The sequence below is a fragment of the Magnolia sinica genome, chromosome 2, assembly GCF_029962835.1.
Source record: "Magnolia sinica isolate HGM2019 chromosome 2, MsV1, whole genome shotgun sequence".
Lineage (NCBI taxonomy): Eukaryota > Viridiplantae > Streptophyta > Magnoliopsida > Magnoliales > Magnoliaceae > Magnolia > Magnolia sinica.
Window position 1 is genome coordinate 6,975,294 of NC_080574.1, and position 24,465 is coordinate 6,999,758.

The 24,465-nt window shown below is 40.0% G+C and overlaps 2 protein-coding genes across 3 annotated transcripts; both read left to right on the forward strand.

Annotated features, from left to right (window-relative positions):
* The first annotated feature begins 646 nt into the window (after positions 1–646).
* Positions 647–13,982, forward strand: LOC131233183 (uncharacterized). 2 transcript variants are annotated; one of them, XR_009165117.1, is made up of 4 exons: positions 647–1,339; positions 3,087–3,838; positions 12,653–13,381; positions 13,465–13,982. XR_009165117.1 is itself a non-coding variant. In XM_058229807.1 (3 exons), exons 1-3 carry the CDS (start codon positions 1,052–1,054, stop codon positions 13,170–13,172), a joined length of 1,560 nt encoding a protein of 519 aa, XP_058085790.1. In that variant the 5' UTR covers positions 647–1,051; the 3' UTR covers positions 13,173–13,982. The 2 variants fall into 2 exon arrangements, 1 of the variants encoding a protein (XP_058085790.1); XM_058229807.1 differs by having other exon boundaries at positions 12,653–13,982.
* Positions 13,983–21,552: 7,570 nt separating this feature from the next.
* LOC131233205 (uncharacterized) lies at positions 21,553–23,251 on the forward strand. The gene has a single exon (XM_058229846.1). It carries the CDS (start codon positions 21,594–21,596, stop codon positions 22,938–22,940), a length of 1,347 nt encoding a protein of 448 aa, XP_058085829.1. The 5' UTR covers positions 21,553–21,593; the 3' UTR covers positions 22,941–23,251.
* The last annotated feature ends 1,214 nt before the right edge of the window (positions 23,252–24,465 follow it).

Genomic DNA, 24,465 nt, shown 5'->3' on the forward strand with positions numbered 1-24,465 from the left:
AGCAGCTTTGAGTGGCCACTGTGATGTATGAGTCTTATCCACACCGTCCATCCATTTTTCAGTATCATTTTAGGATAATAAGTTAAAAATTAGGTAGATCCAAGGCTCAAGTGGGCTACAAAATGAGGATTATACTCTTACCGTTGAAAACTTCTTAGGGGCCACGGAAGTTTTGAATGGAGCTGATATTTGTGTTTTCTATTCATCCAGGTATATGTAACTTTATGAATACGTTGGATGGAAAATAAACATCACAGCGGGCACTAGAAAAGTTTCAACGGTAAGAATCATTATCACTGCTGCTTCCTGTAGTGTGGTCCACTTGAGCCTTAGATCTGCCTCCTTTCTGGGCCTTATCCTCTAAATTCATACTAAAAAAATGGATGGACGGTGTGGATAATACCCATACATCATGGTAGCCACTCAAAGCTGCTGCCCGTTCCTAGCTTGAGACGGGTGGGGGTAGGACGCAATCCGCGTCCATGGTGGACCGACTAGTCCTCGTCGTCGACTCGTCGTCGTTCCTAATTCGTTTTGCGTCCGTCGCGACTCGGATTCAGCGTGTATCGCCACCCACTGGGGCCTACATGATGAGATAGTCAAATGATTTGACCGTCCATTTTTGCTTTACCCCCACAATCAATCTTCCGATATGAACGTATCCTTCGATTTCTAGAGTTGAATGTGAGCCATTACAAATTTTCGTTTCATAGTTCTAAACCTCATCTACATATAGTGACGGTGTGATGGTGACAATCATCCGTCCATCTTAGTTTTCTCAAAAAGTCCCTTATGCATATATTCGACAACATGGACGGCTCCGATCATTGGAACGCTCAGCGTGTGGGCCCCAATTAGGGTCGACAGAGGCGAGATCCTGAGTCGCGACAGAGGCAATACGAATTCTTTCGTTTCAGTCAACCGCAAGCAAAACGCACCAACAAAGCTTGAGAAGAGAAGAAAGAGAGCCTCTCTCTGTCTCTCTCTCTCTCTCTCTCTCTCTTCCAAAATCGATCAAAGCAAAAGGCAGAAGAGCAGAAGAACAGAAGAGATGAAAGAAGAAACGATTACTTTGATATTGGTGAATTTGGCGGGAATCATGGAGAGAGCTGACGAGGCCCTCCTTCCTGGCGTCTACAAAGAGGTGGGGGCCGCTCTACACACCGATCCAACGGGCCTCGGCTCTCTCACCCTCTTCCGATCCATCGTCCAATCGTCTTGCTACCCCCTCGCTGCCTACCTCTCCATCCACCACAACCGGGCCCACGTCATCGCCCTCGGTGCCTTCTTATGGGCCGCTGCCACTTTCCTCGTCGGCGTCTCCTCCACTTTCTTCCAGGTCTTTCCCTCCCTCTCCATTCCCCAGTGGTTAATTCCACTCCATTCCTATTCAATTCGCTCAAATCGACGGTCCATGGACCCCGATCCAATGCTCATTGCCATGAGACTGGGTCTCCTTTCTTGATGAATGGTTGGATCTGTTTTTTTATGAAGTTGTAGATTAGTTGTTTGATTTAAGTCTTCAGTGGAATGTTTCAAATTTTCCTAGGGTAGTGACCTCCAAAATTCCCAAAATGTTGAGTAGATTGTCCTAGTTTTTTGAGAAATGTAACTATAACAGACGGGCCTCACGATAAAAATGGCAAACGTGTGTTCCAATTGGCACCATCTTTCTGATGGGTCATTATGAGCCGTGTCCATCGCTGTCTGGTCCTCTGCTATTGTGCTGAATTTTGCATCAGCTGTCCATTTCCAGTCCAATGGTTGGATGCCTTTTTGGGAAATTCTTCCATTAATATTTAGTTTCGTAATGGAATTGAATTTCTTCATATGTTGTCCGCTTTGTGAAAATAAGCGGTATTTTTATCTCCCTCCTTCAGCCACATCGCCCTAGATTTCTGACTGCGCGCTATTACCTCCCTTCTAAGAATTTCTTCATATTCATTTTCGAGCTCCGATTGTCTACCTTTCAGAACCAAAGAGTGCATACCCAAAATTTCCGATTCTTCTATGCTGCAACTTCTTACAGAAAGAATAACCTGCCGCCCATTGACCTCACATTCTCAATATGGTAGTGGATGCTTCAATGAGATAGCCTTATCTAGAATGTGCTTCTCTGTTTTAACTTCTAATCTTAAGCAGGGTTCAAAATTCAGTACAATATGTTATATACCTCTTTTCTTTCTTGTAGCTTTAAGCATAATCAGCTCATGCTAACAATCAAGTTGCATGACACACACCTTACTGTCAAATTGAAAAGCTCATGCGCTTACAATATTGAATTGAATTGCATGAACTAGTCTAAATAAGGGGGGGCCCGTTTGGATTAGAGAATTCCTTTGTAAAAGAAATCACAACTGAAATTATTGCAATTCTACTATGTTTTGATTGCAATGAATCCAAAGCGTAGATATGGAAATTGTAATGATTATGCATGATTATTTCCAATCTTACTGTAGTAAGTAGGATTCCAAATTTAGGAGTCCTATTTGGATGGCAAGTGGGATCCCAGATTAATTAAACAATGTTCACCTCATTTCTTGTGCTAGAGAATCATGGATGTGGGTAAGCCTAGTGATTACTTTTAGTAACCCATCTATCCAAACAGCATGATGTCTTATCAAGGGAATCATGGTAGAGGGATTTCGAGACATTTCCAACATGGTGGAAAGGGATTCCCTAATCATTGCAGAATTGGTTTCTTTTACCATGGAATTCTCTTATCCAAACTGGCCCTAGAGTGGAAATGACCAAGTTGCAGTGGCTTTGTTTGTATCCGCATTGATGGACTAGGCTCCAAACCATAATTATATGACTTCCAAACTGGATTGAAGGCAATCTGACTGCAATTTAAGGGCTATTTTTCAGTATGAATACTAAAGAATGTAATTACAAATTTGATATTTCCTCTCTGTTAAATAGTTTTTACAATTCAATTCGATAGTGCATTCTGATGCAGCCTTATGCGTTCAAAATCATTGAAATATATGAATTAAAATGTGGGCACAAGGGAGCTCCTATGTCCCTTTGCTTTGGACACTATCTACTTTTATCCTACATCAAGTTGTCTTGTGTTTGTTATACAGGTAGCAGTATCAAGAGCCCTGAATGGAATTGGGCTTGCCATAGTCGCACCTGCCATTCAATCGCTTGTTGCAGACTCGACCGATGATGGCAACCGTGGTGTAGCGTTTGGATGGCTACAGCTAACAGGCAACTTCGGTTCTATCATCGGTGGCCTCTTCTCTGTTCTACTAGCTTCGACATCATTCATGGGGATCCCTGGATGGAGAATTTCTTTCCATCTAGTTGCATTGGTGAGTATTATAGTTGGGATTCTGGTCCGCCTCTTCGCCAATGACCCACGCTTTTCTGATGGCTCCCATAGAAGTTCTGATCCCATTCCGAGAAAATCCTTCTGGTTGGAAGTGAAGGATCTGGCACAAGAAGCGAAGTCTGTAGTCAAAATCCCATCTTTCCAGATAATCATAGCGCAGGGTGTAACAGGGTCATTCCCATGGTCAGCTTTGTCATTTGCACCAATGTGGTTAGAACTCATTGGCTTCACTCACAAAGAAACGGCATTCTTGATGAGCCTGTTTGTCGTTGCCGGTTCACTTGGAGGATTGTTTGGAGGCAAGATGGGAGATATCCTTTCCAAGCGTTACCCAAACTCTGGCAGGATAGTTCTGTCACAGATAAGCTCAGGTTCAGCAATCCCACTGGCAGCACTGCTGTTGTTGGTGTTACCAGATGATCCCTCTTCAGGATTTATGCATGGTTTGGTCATGGTCATCATGGGATTGTGCATATCATGGAACGGTCCTGCTACAAACAAGTATGCCTCTATCCCAATCCCATCTTTTAGTTCCTTTTCCATGAAATGCAGATTGTATAAACAACCCTGCTAATGGGAGTCCTATTAATCCCATTTTAAGTAGCGTGGGCCACATGTGCCACATGGAACAATTTGCGAGATCCAAGCTGCTCATTAGTGGGCCCCATCAAGTAGATTTCCTGGGTGAAAAGATAAGAATCTGTTTACTCTCTCGTCCACATGTACAAAAGAAATGAACAATTGAGATAAAATGTCCAATGATCCACATTCAATGTACATTTGTGGCCCACCAGATGAGTGAACCAGCCTTATTTTTGAGAATTGGCATCTAGCCATGCACAGTGGAGCACCTCTGATGATCAGCTTGAATCTTGCATGTGTACACCATGCGGGGCTACAAGTCCCTTGAAATTAACTAGCACGAGTCCCATTCTCATTTCTCTATGGGAAATTACCAAAGTACCATTGGATTTTGCGTGAAAGAATGGTATAACCTAACATATCAGCCCATATACTGTATGCGGCATGATTGTTGTGCCAGCATGCCAGTCATGGATTGAGATCTTGAGTAGCAAGCATCACGTTTTTGGTTTACTGTAGAAAAAAAAAAAGCTTTATTTTGTCTGTATAGTGACAATCAAGTCCCCATTTGGAAATGAACGAGTATATATGCCCATGGTTACTGGTGAATTTTGCGAGAAGTTAAAGGATAGAACTTATCATTCTCATTAACCAAACTGAACAACCGAATACACATTTGTGACTTGGGAGAATTGAAGTGATAGGTTACCCATTTTGAAGATGCTCATTATATGTTCACACATCCATGATGCATTCATTTCAACTGAATCGGTATTTGCTTGGAACTTACTATTCTTGTAACAAAACTAAACAACAGGTATGCCACTATATAGATAGGTACCTATTTTGAAGTATCTAGGTATGATAGAAAATAAATAACAAACCCTAAACCCTGCATCTAATACTAAGGGAAGAGCATCACAACCTGAACTACAACTTTCGTGCTTGATCTTGCTGGTGCAACTCCTCTAGAGAGTTTGTGGTGAATATGGGTTATTTGGATTGTTTACTTCCAATTTCTGTAACCTTCGTGTTTGTTGCGATTTGACAGATTTGTCTCACACATTTCAGTAGCCATGGCTTCTCTTGCACTTGATCTTGAAACCAGATATTGTATTTCACTCCTCCATTACTAAATTATCTCTGATGAATTCATGTTATTGGTTTCCTGTCACCACTAGATCCACCCCAATCTGCATCTTTGTAACTCTTTTAGTAAACTGCTCTTGGCCAATAAGAAACCCTTAACGGGATATGACTTGATGTAGAGAAGAATACTATACACAACGTAAAGATGGGGGTGTCTGAGGTTTTTGCACAAACCAACTAAACTGGTCCTATCCTATTTGCCAACTGAACTTGTTATGCAGTCTCATGTACTAATATGAGCACCCATCTCTAACTAGCCATGACTTAACTGGTTACTGTTGAACAGTCATTTAGTACCATGGCAACCTTGATGTGTGCCCAAGTACGTCATCGGCTGCGAATCATTTCTGATGTCAAGGAACTGCAAGACCAAGTTTCTCAGTGTCATTGACTGAACCAGTGCAATGGAATTGCTATTACGTCATCAGGTGACTCATTGAAATTAACCAACCTATGTGTTGATTAAGTAACCCCTAAGATGCAGATTCATTGGAATAAGAGCAATTAAACTTAAGCATGATCGCTACCAAACATACTCCATGAAGTTTTTTTAGGCTGCGAGCAACTTGATTGGCTTTCAAGGGACACAAGACAACAACTCCCATTTTCCTTAAAGCAAACCCATGTTTTCAACATGCTTTGAGTTAACCCTTAGGTATAGGGTTCATCTTTCTTAGACTTCCCAATTGTACGGCTTTTTAGCTTTGCTAGCTGCAACATACTCTGCTGCCATGGTTGAGTCAGCAATATAGTTTTGCTCGAGATTCCTCCAGCAACTGGTTCAGTGACTAAGAGGCTTCCGCATCGTGTAATTTAATACGAATATTTTGTAGCCTTCGCTAGCGAGTTCACAATAGTGTTAATCTGTGCTTCCATGTCAATGTTGGCTCCATGGATCTCTAGCTCATATACATGAGATATCATGCTTAACATATGCTCTTTGACAGAGGACCCTATTGTAATCTTGGTATAATGTAATTGCTTCAATAGAAGCTGTCTCTGAGCCCTATATTCTTCACCAAACATCTCCTTGAGGTTGAAGTTCATGTCACTAACCTTCTGCATATTTTTATTGTGTAGTAGAACACTGGACATAGACTATTTGGGAATTTTGCAATCTACATAAGCAGGATTCCAAGGTGATCACAAAGTCTCTAAATGACCAATTGACTGCTATCAAATTGCTCCTAAAGTTTTCATGGTTGTTGTCCACTCATGGAGCTAACCAAGGGGGAAAAGGTTGTCAAAAACTCCTCCCCAGTCAAAAGTTATGACAGGTCAAAGTTGGGCCTGGAAACTGTCTAGCAGCGGCAATTTCACAATTTTATGAAAACGTAAAACATCAAGATCCACCAATCACTTGCTTGCTCGTGGTTCAGATCTGGACAGCCACATGATGAACATAAAATTAAATCAAGGGCTATCTAGTGATGAAAGCCATACTGTATGCCAACGATTGTATTCCAGGTAAATGTAGGAATCTTGCTCGAGGAGGATCTCGTTATGTTGTTTGTAACAGATTTAGAATCCGCTTTTGGAAGGATATGTGGTTTGGAGCTCAGTTAGCATTAAATAAAGAGGCTAAAGCGGCAGATTGTTACAAACCCCATGGGGATTCAATTATTTGGAATGTCTCTCTGGATAGAAATCTAAATGATGAGGAGCTAAGGGACTTCGCTACTCCCATGGGTATGCTTCATGAGTTTAGCATAAAGATCTCGAAAGGGGATGAGAAGTGTTGGAAATGGAAGGCTAACAGTCAAGTTTCCTCCAAATCCTTATTATCTGAGCTATGTTTAGCATTAAGATCTTGAAAGGGGATGAGAAGAGTTGGAAGTGGGAAGCTGACAGTCAAGTTTCCTCCAAATCCTTATTATCTGAGCTATGTGATTCCGGTTAACTGTTGAAAACCTTAAAAAGAGGAATGTGCCTTTTATCAATAGGTGTGTATATGCAGGGAAGATGAGGAATCATCGGACCACTCATTCTTGCATTGTTAGGCTGCAAAGGTCATTTTGGATCATTTCTTTGTGCTTTTCAAAGCCAAATGGGTGATGGACCCTATTTGATGTTATTGCAGGATAATCTGTGGGTCAGTTCTTAGAGTGAGGTAGACATATGTGGGTGACATTCCCCTATGCAATCTTATGGGGCATTTGGAGGGAGAGGAATGTGAGAATATTTGACAAATAAGTCCTCTTTGGCCTCTATTAATTTCTTTATGGTATCGCTGATGTTGGGGTGGGTTATTGGTGTTCCCCAAATATTCAGGCATCGCTTTTGAATCTCTGAGAAGGGGACTCGGAAGAAATCGTTTTCAGGTATTCTAGCTCGGAGGTGTGGCCTTGCTGTTTCTTGGTTTTTGGGTGCCATGGAGTGACAATAGGGTTACCTTCCACTGCTTGCTTTATTTAAAAAATAAAAATAATAAATAAAATAAAATAAAATAAATTTTGAGAAATTGTATTAATGTGAACTTGAGATGTACAACCATTCGGATGGCCCCCAACAAAATAGGATTCGGGCCACGCCTATCATGTAGAAGATGGACAAGCTATATAAAGGAGACATAAAACTGGGATGAAGCGTGAAGAAACCTGGCATGGAGCAGGGACAGCAGACGGAGGAACACCACAACAAGATGTAGCAGTAGCCCAAAAGGGAAGCAGAAACTGAAAGAGACACGGTAACAGGGGAGGCGAGGTTGGAATCCTAGATAGAGGAGTTAGCCTACCCCTATCTTGTGTTTGCTGAGCCGAATCTGCCCCACTCCGGCTTCGTCTAGGACCAAAGAGCCTTTGATGTGCCTTGGAAGGTTGGCATGATCGAGGAAAACTCTGTCAGGGGCGCCATTGCAAGTGATTTTGGCAAGACCTTCGCCACTGAATTACCTTCCCTGAAGGTGTGACTGAAGTTGACGGTGAGGGACTGAGTGAGCTGATGGATTGAATCAAGGATATACCAAAGCTTCCAACCACAGGAGGCTGAGTGGTTTGAGACTGCTTCAAAGAGGACATGAGAGTCAGTTTCAACGATAATTGATGTGAGCCCCAAGTCTCTGCATAATTTAAGGCCATCAATCATCACACGGGCTTCAGCTTGCATGTTCAAGATTTGACCGAATGAGTGATGGAGAGCAAAGATAAGATTGCCGGCGTGGTCCCGACAAACACCTCCACCGCCACTGGGCCCGGGATTTCCCCGCGCAGAGCCATCAACATTCAATGTCTTCCAGTTCGCGGTTGGTCTTAACCAGCGAATGACTGAAGCTCTTCCATTGCTTGCTGGTTTATTATTTCTTGTTTTCTTTGCTTTCCTTTTTACGAAAAATAATCTTCTCATAAGAATAATATAAAAAAAAAATTAAAAATTAAAAAAAAGAGGAAAAAAGAGCCCTCATATAAGAAATTCCAAAATAAGAAAGATATGACTAGTCAACTTTAGCCTAAAAAAAAAAAAAAAAACCTTGAGATATGGGCAGCTATTCCCTCAATTGGCAGGGCCTCACATCCCTTACTTTCCGATTGGCCTTCTCAATGGCAATAAGGGAATTCTGCACTCAGGCGTCTATCTCGGGAAAGCCCCACACTTGACTTCTAGCTTTGTTGTCCCTTTTCCAATTGTGAGGTGAGTCATCGTACATTCATGGCTTCCGTTATTTTATCTCATATTGCCATTTTTAGAGGAAAGTTTCAACCTCTTGTAACCATTGGCATCTAGACTTGCTAATTGTGCAAAGGGATTTACAACTTGCACTCGAAAATAGCCTCCTCCTATTCACATGTTTCCATGCCAAAGAACCCACCTTGATTTTCTTCCTATGGTGCTTCCACCATGAAAATCCGACAAGGATGAATGACAAACTCAAAAATGCCCCATGTGAGATCAGATCAAACCTCAATCCATGCATTTTGGTAGGATTTTTGCCAATGTGCGAACTATCCTTACCACGTGCAATGTGGATTCGTCGTAAATTGTCATGATCACATAACCCTTAAGATGCGTGTTCAATGGAATGAGAGTAATTAATCATTATGCATAAGATAATCAGTTTAGTTTGATAGACTATGAGCAACCTAATTGGCTTTCAAGGGCACACAAGCAGACAATGCGCTGACCAAAAAATTAGTGTCAATGCGAAACTACCATTTGTGCATACTACTACAACCTAAATTGAGCTTTGCTAAGAGCACAGGCATGTGCAATAAATCTCATGTACATGCCACACATGTGCCAGCATAGCATGATAGCTCCAAGATCCCTTCTATCCACCAGAAAGGAACCACTATATTGATGCCCTAGCCCAAGAATCAGGTTGATCCACTTGTGAGGTTGGACACAGTTTGCAAAAGAAATGTACAACTCTGGAAAAACTTGCCTGAAGTTTTCTAACCCATCCACGTGTTTCCGATATTGGGGCCACACGCTGACTGGACCAGATTTATTTTTGGCAAAACATGTAGAAGGTCGGACCAACCTGATGGATAGATTGGATCTCGCAACTATGTGCCATGTGGGCATGTGCACGACTTTATTGTACATGTGTGCGTTGAGCGAAGTTCATCTAAATTACAAGAGTATTTTCTAATATCTTCAGCAAACTGCCCATTAATTTAATAGGAGAAATAGGCAGTGATATCGTAAGCATGATTCTGAATGCGAAAAAATGATACGATACGGGCGTATCGGTATCGGGGCGTATTGGTCAGAATTTTTTTTAAAGCAAAAAAAAAACGGAAAATATTAGATACTGAGAAAAAAAAAAAAAGAGATGTCCAAGAATCTATCTTTTTTGTGTGTGTTTTGACCATGTCTTCAATAATGTATCGGGCCATTCTTTGGTAAAAATGTTGTCTTGACGTGTTGACCTATTGTAAGGTGTGGTGTTGATTTTTTATTATTATTATTATTTTGTATAAATTGTTGATATATGTCAAAATTTGATATCATATATTACTAATAGCATAATATGATTATATATAAACTATTGGGCTATTAAGTATTAACTGTCAAGGGAGTTATTTTAAGCACAAGTTTGGTAGTGTCAAGTGTGTGCTTGGAGAATGTGCAAGTGAAGAAAAACTTAGCTTAGTACTTACCTTAAATACTAATAATCTTTTAAAAAATACTTATCTTAATACAAACTCACCAATCACCTCACCAAAGAAATTTTGAAAGAAAAAAAAATCAACGAAATACCTAAAAAAATGGATTAAATGGCTCGAATATGAGAAAATAGTTTAAATCTAGTTGTAAATGGTAAATCTATGTTCAAAACAAATATATATTAACCTAGATGTATCATTCATAATCATATAATTTCCCTAAAAAATTATCTTTGAAAAAAATTTAGAAAATGCCAAAAAAAAAAAAAAAAACCCTGAAAACTGAAAAAAAAAATGTAAAAAATGTTTTTTTAATCAAATGCATATGTGAGATCATTAGATCCATAGTCTTCTAATACTCCGCAAGCATCATAACAAGAATCGGAGGGGGGGGGTAAAAAAAAAATCCTGAAATTTTTAGAAAATTCCTGCAAAAATAAAAGATATTAAAAAAAAAAACCCCAAAATCGAGACTTAAATCAATAGATCCATATTCTTCTAATACTCAAGCATCATAACAAGAATCAGAAAATTCTCGTGTAAATAAAAACATTAAAAAAAAAAAAAATCCTAAATTGAGATCAAATCAGCCACGATAGGATTGAAATGGTTTATACAATTGTTTCGATGGGATTCTAGATTGAAACAACAACAACAACAACAAAACAAAAAAGGATACATGTTTTCTGATTTTTGATAAACCGGGGCCAGGAGCTTCGATCCTTAGATTTGATGCAAAAAAAAAAGAAGCTTCGATCTTTGAATCTAACCTAAATCTGGTCGGAAATGCCTTTAAAACAATCCCTCTCTGCAAACAAATCAAAATGAGAAGGAGAAAACAAAAATAAAATGAAGAGAAAACACGCACAAAAAAAGGACCTGCTAGAGCCTTTTATAGCCGTGTTGGCACAACTATGTAATATTAGTGCCGGTATGGCACTATTTTTTTTTTTAACGGCCCGATATAGTACCGTATCGCATATCATATCTGGCCAATACAGATACAATACGGCTATATTGGCCGATATGATACCGATTTTTAAATCTATGATTGTAAGACTTGTCCGACACATTTTGTCTTAAACACCTATCTTCGATGTGGATGCACCAAATTGAGATAGCTGACATTAGCGAATTTTGTCAGGATTTTGGTGTGTGGGTCCCGTTAGGAAATACCAATCATGTATGACTCTGGCATTGTCGCCAATGTTGTCAAATGGCATAAGTGATCCCGTGTGACCCAAGATGGCTTGTGCACTTATGCAATGGCACAACCTCCCAAACTTTAAAAAAAGTAACCAAAAAATCAAGGAATATATATATATATATATATATATATATATATATATATATATATATATATATATATATGAAAAAAGACTACAAGTGGAAGGAATTGTTTTTTTTATAGTTTTATTATACTATAACAAGTCGACCAACAACTACTCAAACGAATGCGAAGACTCAAAAATGTGAAAAAACAACATATAAATTTTATCGATGCCATTTTAATGGAGAATGAGAATAATAGAGTGTGAGAGAGTAAGAGAGTTAAGAGACTACAGGGATTAAGAGATTAAGAGATGAAAGTATTAAAGTGAGAGAGAGAGAGAGAGGAGAGAGAGAAAGAGAGTGTGTGTGCATATCTATAGGCAAAAGTTAGCAAAAATAAGTCAAATAGTCAGAAATCTAACCGTTGGGAAGTTATGCCATTGCATATTGTGTACATGATGGCATAACCATGACTTATGCAGCCACATAAGACAATAACTGCATATGCCCGCATGGCACATGCAGTCCATTGGTTCAAAATGTCATATGCAATGGCATAAGCGCTAATGCAATCACATATGACAAGACTGGTTGTCATTCCTCAAGGGAGTGAACAGGGACTTCTGTAGACCAGCAATAACTGAGGGTACTGAAATCTTTAGATATCTTCACTCTTCAGTCTTCACCACATTTATACTGCACTATAACATTCCGTTGACTTGTCTTTTTCATGTGCTATAACTTGTATCCGAGTTAGTTATCAAGCACTCAGGTCTCTGGGCAGGTGGCACAAATGTATGGTATCCTGTCTTCTAGGCCAATGGGTCAAATGTTGGAGGAATTTTATCATTACTGATGGAAGTTCGAACAAAAATACCTACCAACGGTCAACATTTGATGGGCAAAGTAATCTTCCAGTTGATGGCTAAGATCATCCAACCGGATAATGGCCCATCCACAGCAGGGCCCAAAAGATGATCATTCCAAATGCTGTATGTCTGTGCCAAGTGTGCTGAGATTGGGTTAGCTATCATGTGTAGGTTTATCACTAGATCCTTTCCCATTATTTAAATATATTAATGAAGATGAAGTAGCTTTTGTCATGATCTCCTAATGCATTTTTCTAGAACCGGTACCCCCAGAATCAAGGGTACATCTTGTTATCCTTTATGTTTGATAAGAAACTGATGGCTGATGCTGTATGCAGTCCGATATTTGCAGAGATAGTCCCCAAGAAATCAAGGACAAGCATCTACGCTCTGGATCGATCTTTTGAGTCCATACTGGCATCATTTGCTCCCCCTGTTGTCGGCCTTCTGACTCAGCGTGTTTATGGTTATAAACCAGTTCCTAACGGATCGAGTGAAGGCATTGAAATTGAGATTGATAGGGAGAATGCCATGTCATTGGCCAAGGCACTCTACACCGCAATAGGAGTTCCAATGGCACTATGTTGTTTCATCTACTCCTTCCTCTATTGCACCTACCCAAGAGATAGGGAGCGAGCCCGGATGGACTCTTTAATAGAATCGGAGATGCAGCAGATCGAGTCAGACAACCCTCCTGTGGCGGGAGAGTATGCTCAAGTTCAGTTCTCTGAATCAGATGAGTTATATGCAAAGGAGAGAAGTGTGATTGAAATGGAATATGGGGATGATAGTGTTGATGACAATGATGAGGAGACATTACTTTCTCGCGAGCTGACATTTGCATACCTAGCGGATTAGTGAGTGGAACACTCAAAGTGAGCAGAAACCATGTTTTTGCCAAGTGGGTATCCTTCATCGTTCAATCCCAAATGCAAAGAAGCTTCTTTGGCTAGTTTTGATGCGGTTTGAGGATGTCAGGCTTCAGAAGATGTAATTTGGGATGTGGTGATCTGAGGAAGCTGATGGGCTTTTACAATTTTCTGACTACATATGTTGATATCAAACAGGTGAGTCTTGCGATTGCTGGAAAGATGTGCTGTAATTCAGATACAATTCTTGTTGTAATGTTAATCATGTGACTGATTTTGAGATTGTTGATTCAATATTGGAGCGGCTCCTGGGTTCGTCTGATTCGTCTGACAGTTTCACAAGGACGGGATCTCAATCTTCATGGTGTGCATGAATCGGTGCCAAAATAAGATCTTTGAGCCATACCACCAAATGGTCGCAAGGCATCTTGTTGGAGGTCAAGACATGTATGTAACATTAATATTCAACCATATAGTAATGGAGCCAGATTTTGATTTACCTGATTACAGAAGGAAGATGACAAGTGACTTGGTTTTTCAGTGTGTATTCGATTGTTGGGTAATCAATCACTGTGAGAGGCAATTCATTTCGTCGTAAAGAGATCAGACCTTTCAGCAATGCTGCCAGCAATTTATAAGACAGGTCGAATGATGCTGCAAGGGATAATCTCTCTTCTTTTTTGTATTTTTCCTTTTTTGTTGCATATTGTTTATTTATTGTTGCTATTATAGTTATAACAGTAGGGGAAACAGTGTCACATGAATACCATTTTGATATCCTTTATAGGTTCGATTTTGACACCGCACTATACAGTTGGCTGAATAGACAACTGGTTGCATTTTCGACCCAGCACTGTTCTATCTCGACGTTAATTGTCGGTGATTTCAGTTTGATTCAGACCCAATTGGTCTTGGCATCCGCAAATTTCACGTGTACCATGTGGCTGAATTCTAGACTAACACCAGCCATGTTGCAACCTTCCTCTTTTCTCGTTTACGGATCAAACCATTCACATAGCATGATTAGTGGCCCATTCACTGATCTAGCTAATCCATTTATGGGAGAAGCTAAACCTCTCAAGCACATCCCATAAAAGATCCCAATCCAGTATACCATATGCTTTATTCATATCCAAAATCTGAATTGCTCCTGGACTACCTGCTTTCTTAGTGGAATGGATAGCTTCATGCACCAAAACCCTTCCAGCATCTGGCAGCCCTTCACACCCTTGTGATGGCCAAAAAAATGCTAGGGGGATGTCGTTTAATCGCTAGCCAACACCGTCGAAGATGATTCGGGAGAGGGAGTAAAGATCTTAGCCATTGAACCGTTGTCCTTTTCTTGGTTGAATGTGAGCCTTTGCTGTATTTACCTTTCATGATTGTCTAATTGTGGACTACCAATTTGGGATTTTTTAGGGTATGGACCCGGCCGTTGGCTATCCCAGCTATTTCTGGTTAGAGAGAAAGTCCTTTGTCATTTGCAGGAAATATCTGGGTCGGTAATACAATGGGCCCCGCTCCTTGGCTCAAAATGAAGCCCGATCGAGTTATCTTGGAGAAATGTCATCGGTACGTGCGGGGAGCGTGAATAGCGATAGCACTTCTCCTTGTAGAGAGCGGATTAGGTGAGGCCCCAGATCCACCGAGGTGGGTGGGACCCTTGACCGTGAGGCTGACAGTGATGTATGTGCCTTAAATCCACACCGTCCAACCATTATCAAAGCTCATTTTAGGGGATGATCCCAAAAATGAAGCATGCCCAAATCTTAGGTGGACCACACTACAGGAAGCAGTCGTGATTGAATCCCCACCATTAAAAACTTCATGGAGTCCACCAGAATGTTTATTTTCCATCCAACCTGGTGGTAAGGTCACAAAAACCTATATGAAGAGACCACACGAATATCATCTTGATTCAAAGCTTTTTCACCCCACAAGGAGTTTTTAATGGTCAATTACTGCTGTTTCCTATGCTATGGTCCATCTGAGATTTGGATCTGCTTCATTTTTTGGATCATGCCCTAAAATAAGTTTTCAATACAGACTGACGGCGTGGATGTAGTCAAAACATCAAGGTAGGTCCCACGCACCTCGTTGGATCCCCGTGGGTGACTGGGTGGGCCCCACGATACAGATCAAATAACGGTCCCAACCCAACATCGCCAAGAGAGAACTCTCGACAGATCTCTACCCTTCATTTTTGAACGTTCAAGGGTGGAATTGCCCATCTCTTGTACTACTGCATACCACTTCCTGAATGATGATGACCGAAAACTCATAACTATCGGAATCGCCACCTGTCTTCCAACTGTCAGATAGAGTTTCAACGGTCCTAAAAAGATCCGTGGATAGAGTTGCTATGCACTCATTATTCACCATTTTTAGGATTGGCAGCCTACTGATTGAACGGTCCAGATCTTTTTAAAAAAAAATCCATATTTATTCCATTCTTATTGGTTGGACGGTTGAGTAGCAGTCTACATTTAACGAGCAAAAGTCCTCTAATTGGATTATAAGGATCCCTGGATTAAACTTTGGACTGTGGCTAATCAACTGTGGGGCCCACGAGATGAAAGGTCCAGATTATTTTCTAAAGAGATGAGACTCACCGCATCAAAGGTGCATGCATGGATGCAGGATGAGACTCACCATGAGTGGAGACCCATGGTTCAGCGATGCAAACCGTTGATCTGAGGGGTCCCACCATCAGGGATTATACACAAAAATACAAGATTCGAAGATTCCATGCCTTTGATCACGCGGCCTACATAGATTGTTAAGAGGAAGGCCAGCAAATCAAATATCAAAGCCTTAGGAAATATAGAATCTTGGATATTTCTGGGAATGCAAATCCACGCTAGGTTCCATCAAATTAACGGTTTGGATCACATAAATATGGGGGCCACATGTTCATAACACTGCAGTTCAGCAACTCTACTTCCTGTATTCCTGCAATATACATTCATAGAAAAGATAAAGCCACTACCCCAGTTGCATACTTGCATGGTAGCAAGTTGGAGGAGAAAGAGAAAAACTTTGATACTCTGGCAGAGTATGACTGATGATACTCAGGCATTTAGAACTTGCTTAGGAAATGCACTCGTGCCATGCAACTAATTCAAATTAATCTGTCCAAATTATAGTTCCTACTTTAGATGTGTCATGAACCAAAAATTACGCTTGTATGACTATCTGACTATCTCAGATTGGTGGACATTTATTAGACGGTTAACAATGAAAATATCCAATCGCCCTATTTCAACAAGTGTACATGAATCAGAGATTAGGATTTCTCAATCGAATCTTATTTGGGGACTCTGGCTTAGAGAGAGCGGGTACACGATTTAACCAGTTTTATTTGAAATCGTGTTTGCAGTTAAATTCCGAGTGCCTGTGTATCATGCGTAATAAGCTACCAGAGTATCAAATAACTCCCCATAAAAGAAATGGTTATATTAGTAATGGATCTTTACAGAAAAACCTAAACCCAGATCTCATCCACATGGTCTGGAAGCATTCGACCCATTTCATCACATGGGTAGGAGAAATTCTAAGTACACTCACACGCATTCACTTTGTATGTACACTCGCTTCACACGTGGAAAGGGAGCATACAAAGGCAATATTATAGCCGTTCATCAAGTGCTCCCCACCTTCCAGACGTATCACTGCTCATAAATCAGGACAATACAATTATCATGCAGTTACACGTGTATGAAACAAATGAACGGTTAAGAGTGCTCGTCAAAACATATATGGCCCACATGATGGTTGGATCTGCTTAGTTTCTGAGACATGGCATGCACCCATTTAGGATTGCCTGATAAGAAGCTCCAATCTCACAAAAGTGCCTTGTTTCTGCATGCGACGTGGGTCCACTTGCATGGTGAACTTGAGCGGGTGCACCCAATGTAGGGGACAAAAGATCTAAAATCCAACGTGGCTGGCCCCAGTAATAAAGTAGAGTGTATGAGTCATTGACATTTTAGACTTGTAAATTTCCATCTCCCATCACATTGCATCATTTGATACTCCGAGTCAAATCTTACAGTGGTATCCATAGATAAAGGATATATACAAGCGTCCACCTTTTTTTTTTAAATTTAATTTTCAACAGCTAAAAATCTAATCTTTTAATGACCAATGTCATTATTTTAGTGCGGGGATCATGAAAATCAAGTGTATTTATTTTTAGGTTCACCTTATTTTATAAGAATGTTGGTGCCATAGTGACAGGAGTAGACCAATGTTCAAGCAAGAGTAGGAACAGATTGTGTTCACACGGTGAGCTCCGAGAGGTGGGCCACACCAATCTCCCACCGTCCATTGGTGGGTCATAGGACATCCATTGATTTTGATGATGTGTCCCTCTCGATGACTGGATCAACTTGATTTTTTCTAATTTCAACGGGAAAGAAATGGTTGCATATGAGCTTCACATACAGCTGCCTGTTAGAGAGGCATGTTTGATACATATGATTGCTCAAATGAACATATATTGATCTTCATCATCTTCAATCATTTTTTATATTTTTATTTTTTTGTTACCCACCAAAATGCCACGTATTAAGAATTAGAACTCACAACCCCATGCATTTGAGCAATGATGCATACCAACAAGCCAAAGCTGCCTTGGTGATTTGATTTGCTTATTTTTGTTCCCATATAATTCTAATTACTTATTATCCATTCATGCTATTTGTAATTTAATATTAAATATCGAGTTGAGTCGACCTGACCCGACTTAAACTATGATTTGCGTGAAGGGTGGGCCACACCATTATTAAGGCCTGAAATAAATATCAGGCCAATTCACTCATGCCATATTGATTTTAATGTTGTGTCACAATCAACTAGTGGATTGACATGTTTTACATATAAAGTATAGTCATTCTGTAGCCCACCTTTTTCACTGATGGGATCTAAACATGTTGACTTGATGACGCGGCCCACTGCTGGGATTATTTAACGTGCTCACACTCCCTCCACACTCACACCATAATAGGATTTCATCACAATGGGTACTTGGGCATATGACCTTGTGTTGAAACTCAGGTGAGATAGAGGCATGAGTAAGGACCCATCTTACCAGCTGATCAGCTGTTTCTGATTTCAATTAGGCCAAATGCTTGTGATTCCTTACTAGGGTTTGCTGAGTAACCTCTGATTTAGGCCCAAATACTGGATTTGAAAATATTAAATTAGATCAGAATCTAAGTCTTGTAAAAACTCAATTCTTTATCCGAAGCCATTTACCATTCTTTCAAATTTGTGGAATCTAATTTCAATTATAAATTGTCAAATATAATTGACACAATGAAATTCTAAATCACCCAATTCCCAATATTGATTTCTTTAGTAATTTTAAATTTCAATTCCAAACATCCAAATACTTGACTTACAATGATAACCTTTCTACCACTTTAGGATATGATGGATGAAAAAGTCTTATAAAAATCAAAGAGCATTTTGTAAACTTATTATCTACAAAAATCACTTCAAAAAAGGATTAAAAATTAATTTTTTCAAGATTTTTTATACCGAAAAATGAACCACATGCTATACTAGTGATGCAGGGATGAACGTGTTGAGGATAACTACCCCGAATCCATGGAGCTTCTCTGGACTCCTCACATAGACTTCTCGAATCCACGAGGAAAGAAAGCAGAAAATAGAAATAAATTCTAATAAATTCGAAATTGATTAAATTGATCAATAAAAACGAGTTCACAACCCTTAAAATAGGGGTACTAAGCAATGGGAAAGAAATTAGAATCAAACTACAACTCAAACTCTTAGAATCCGCGACTTACTATAAATAGTAAACTTACTATTTATAGGCAGTCGTGATGTCTACTAGTGCGCAAGGTTTTCGGCCGAAAATAGTTAGTGTCCTATTTGGCTTCACCAAACCGTTTTCCTAATTATTCTAAGCTCTTTTCACGTTGGGCGCAACTCCTAAAGCCCGACGGTTGAAGAGTTATAATCAAACTAAAACTTACTATTTATAGTAAAAACGAAATTAAAACGGGAAAACGACCATCGATTCAGGGGGTTTTTCGCAATTCCGGGCTGCGTAACCCGGCGTAGCAGGGTTGGTTGGCTTCAGTAGCTCGTTCTACCCCAAAATCATATATTTTACGTCGGATAACTCATTCCGAATTGCAAGATACATCCGATTTAAGGTTCGATGGTTTGGATCACTTCTGTCGTCGACCGGCCTTTTCTGATCCATCTTGGCCATGTAACTGTCCGCGACCCGCTTTACATCAGCTAGCAGCTTATGAGTGATCAGTCCTTACACCTAACATTTTCTTACATATATCTTATTATTTCTACTTGTAACAAGGACAAAAATTATAAGTAGAAAAAAAGGGTGTCGTGGATCACACATGGTGGGTTGAAAATATCAATTCATATGATAAATACCGAAAATGAAAATTTACCACGGCCGGTGGGTTATCCTAATCTTTTCATACAGGAGATTTCCCAATAAAGTCTATAGATAAATAGATAGATGGAGACACATCACAACAAGGGATTCTTCGTCTAGGGAATGGTACGATGGATCTTACGCATCTACATAGATATGTTATAAATTAAAATTTACACGAGCTAAGATCCTCACTGGTGGATGTCTAATAGATTATAAGCTAAAAATTTTGAATGGTCCAAAATAGAGAATAGAAGATTTTCAACCATCTACGTTCGACTTGGACCATTCCCTTCTATTTCCCTATATGACACGTGTACAACTCGGAGAGACCGTGGATGGACCAACACACTCTGCCTGAGTATCAAACACTGCGCTCTCACTAAAAATAACAATAATAAATAATTAAAAAGAAGTCATTATTTGGAATTTTGCCAAAAGTCAAGGGTAGCTGAAGTCATTGTTCTGATATTTTATTGCCAAGTGGAGCAGAGCAGCTATGTTAGACCTCGTTTGAAACCGCGTCTTTCTTTTGTCTACTTGCACCAGCACCATGTGAGTGCAAGCCATCCCTCGGTCGTTTTACGATACTCAGGCGGTAAATGAGTCTTGATACGCAGGCACTCATAAATTGTACACCTCAAATATATTAACTTAAATTAAACCAGCTAAATTATTTAAACCAATGTCACTAAAGTCACGTTCACAAAATAATATGGTTTGACTGATTCTAAATCTGATTAGTGACGTCCGTTGAAACAGGACCGTTCGATGAATTTCCATTTTTAACCGTCCATTAATGTCCACCAGTCAGATGGTTAAATAATAAATAAACATAAATCTTTGGTTCGTCATACAGAACAACATTTTTGGACAGTTTAATTTGAGTTACGTGTATGAACTTATGCAATTCTAATTAATTTCTAAGTGCATGCGTATCATCGATCAAACTCTGCCAGAGTAAATGATATGACAGTTTTTCGTGTGCGTCTACCACAACTTGTCCAGATGTGGCAATTCATTCGCTCCACACGAGGCGACCATGTACACCAAGTTAGACCGTCCAGGTCACGGATCCACTACTTTCAACATCAGATCTCTTGCGGACGATTTTTATTTTGGGATTTTTACCGTAGAATGCTTCCATCATTTAGATTTTATCAGTGCCTCCCACAGACTGTATCCGGGCCGTGTTTTTCAAAGGCAAAATTACATTGTTATCCTCATTTTTAATTTTTTACGTCGAGGAAATTTCATAATTGTTGAACTGAGGTGGCTTGTGTTTGACATCCAATCTGTCCAACAGCTATGAACCAACATGATTATTATGACAATCCAAAACTATTGTGGTCCAATGACAAGGTTGGCCAATGCATTAAAAATAATATATATCATTCAAAACATCCAAATTCAAATGTAGCCCATCTGATGTTTGATTAGCCTGTCTTTTGGTCCATATAATCATCATGATGAGTTTCATATGTTGGATGGCTTGGATGTTATACACATATCTTGTGGGATCCTTAAGTCTCAACTTCTTTTAATTTTTAATTTTAAAAAATGGATGAGGGTATTTCTATAATTTGGTTCCTCGAATGTCGGCGCATTATATTTAGTAAATTGTTATTCCCCAGGATTTTTGCGGTAAAAATCCCTCATCCAATCAGTATGGTTTTTGTCGGTGCCCCATCTGCATCGTGGAGGTGGGCCATGCAGGATGACACGTGTACTGCAGGATTGTGACAAACGCACATTGGATATGAGTCAAAAAAATATAGTTGCACTGCAATTAAAAATCCTCACATCCTTCCTCTCCCAATAAATAACTTCCATTTGCTATTCATCGCAGTCTCTCTCTCTCTCTCTCTCTCTCTCTCTCTGCCTCCAAATTCAATCCCACCTCAGTTTCCACGCCCAAATAAAACCTATCCACACTCTATCAGAATCTCTCCCATTCAAAATCCATTTCTTCAAATGGCTTCTTCTTCTTCTTCCTCTCCTTCACTCTGTCACTTCAGCTTTAGAAAATCTCTCCCTCTTTGCATTTTTCTCCTTTTGTTTACTTCTCTTTCTCTGTGCAATTCCTCAGAAGCCCACCTCCAAAAACAGGACTTCCTAGGAAGTAGAAGAAGATTACTAGCCATTGAGAAAGAAGAACAGCCAAAGAAGAAAACCACCTTAGACAGCAGCAGCAGCAAAAACCAAACAAAATCCATCAAACCCATCAAAACTACCACCACGAATTCCACAATAAAATCCAAATCCACCACAGGAAACAAAAACCAGACGAAACTCATCAAACCCATCAAAACCACCAACTCCACAAAAACAACACTTTCCAAGACCAATCTCAAAAACCAAACAACACCCAACTCAATTCCCACCAAGAAATTCTCAGATCTGTCCAAAGATTCCAAATCCAATACCCCCAAGAACAAAACTACGCCTACCACCAAGCAATTCCAACCGTCCGATTCCAAACCCAAGATCGCCAAAGAACCGAAGAAGTCCCCGCCATCCTCAAACAAACTCAAGGAGCAGAAAATCAAAGACCAGACCAAATCCAAGCATCTCACGTTACCGAATTTCATCGAACAGGACGCAGGTGACGACGAAGATCTGATCAACGAGTTCCGGGACCTCCCATCGAAATTCCATGAGGCAATTCTGCCGGACCTCGAGAAGATCTCCACCACATCCAAGGCCTACATTACCAAAGCCAATCAAGAAATCACCCAAGGATTCAAGCCCCTGGTTGGCAAGAAGTACGCATCGATGGTCGGGTCCCTAACATCTTGCATCTTCCTCTTACTGCCATTACTACTGGTTTCCCTCCTCTTCAATCGAATTCGAATGTACTTCTCTCTGCAGAAGATCCTCATCTTCATACAAGTCTATCTAGCCATCTATTTCGCAATCCTCTCGCTGGCCTACTTCGTGTCCGGGATCGAACCGTTGAAATTCTTCTACGCGACATCAAGATCGAGCTACATCACGATCCAAGTGTTCCAGACACTTGGGTACGTTCTGTATCTGTTGTTGCAGCTGATGAACTTGCTGGTTGTGTTTTCCACTGCAGAGGATGGTGTGGGCTTGAAGTTCTTGGGCCTAGTCCAGACCATGGTGGGCTTTGCTGTGGGCCTTCATTATTACGCAGCCGTGTTCCACCGAGCGGTGGTGGGCCAGCCACCGAAGACTAGTTGGAAGATTCACGGGATCTACGCCACGTGTTTCCTCGTGATTTGCCTGTTTGCAAGAGCTGAGCGGAGGAAGAAAGCTTATCTACAAGATGGGAGCAATGATGATTGTAAAAAGAGTTAGAATCTCGTCGACCTTCAACCCTTGTAGCATCACCGATTCCGTTCGACTCGATCGAATCGGAGTTCAAAATAGTGGATGACTCATCTCGACTCGACTGAGTCACTGAGTCACGACGGTAGTTAGGACTGAACAAGTCCCTCGTCTCACCAATCTTAAGATATGTTTGTTTTTTTTTTTTTTTTTTGGCTTGAGCGAGTGGGAGAATTCCGCTTGTTTTGATGAAAGGTTTATATTTGATAGAATATTTTGTTTTATTTATTTTCATGTATGAGAATAAATTTTTGAAATAAATAAAAAATCAAGCTTCTGTTGCATAGCTGTGTAGCCATGAGAAGGGTGCTTTTATAACAGTAAAGGTGGCCTTAATGGCCATGGCAAGGGTTGTAACGGCAATTACGGCTCCTATAACACCCATTACAATCTCTCTCTTTTTTAATTAAAAAACTAAACTCAAAACCTATATTCGCCGTTACTGACTGTCACCGAGCATTATGGCTTTTATAAGTGGTATATACAAGTGTTGTAATGCCCTTTACATTTTATTTCTTCCCGTTGCAGCCTTTACAATCCTGTAACACCTAACTGTTGCCACCGTTACTTTTACATTAGGGCACTTATGATCCCATAATGGTTGCCACTGTTACCTTTACATGAAAACACTTATGACCGCATAACAGCCGTTATAGCACATGGGTGAAATCTATTATCTTGATTTAATTCTAAAACTTAGCGGGTTGGCTTGAAACTCTGCCGGGCATCTCCATGGATGATTGCTGGGTTTGCTTGAAAACTCAGCGTACTCAATACAACTCAATTAAGTCTATAGCCCAATCAGTGAGATTTCTTTTAAAAGGAAGAACATGCTACCCCCACACTACAATGCAGAGTTATGTCAGTTTTAATAATTTTAAATGCATTAAATAATTAATTTTAATTATTAAATTTTGAAATGAGATGATTGAAGTCGAGTCTTCAATTAAACCTGATTTAGATATGCAGAGTTTTGAACTATGTTATGGTTCCTGAAAAAGCATCCATGCAACTGAAAGTCACTAGAGTTCCTGCCTTCGTGGCTTTCTAAAAGCTTAGAAACGGTTTTCAGCTAGAAACAGATATCCACATTTATGACATTTTGCGGTTCAGTTAGAAACAGCTCCCAAATGTTCTATTAATGTGACATTTTTATAGATTACCACATTACACCATTTTTTTTCCATCCATGCCTTTCATTTGTGCTAGAGGTGCCAAAATAATCATGACTATGGATTAATTTGGTGGGTCACACATTGGAATTGATGGACGGCTTAAGATCTGACCCAACATACAGCTGTGGGACAACTGATGAGTGGATCAACTTGGTTTTCATAAAAAGCAGTCTTAATGATGAGGCCCACCTTGCCGAATGTATGGAGTCACAAGACATCCTTCACATGAGACAGTAGCTATTAGAAAAAAATCTGGGTTGCGTGGGTATTGGTGACCCTTATGTTTCCGTATGAGTAGGACTACTCTATGGTGACTTTTG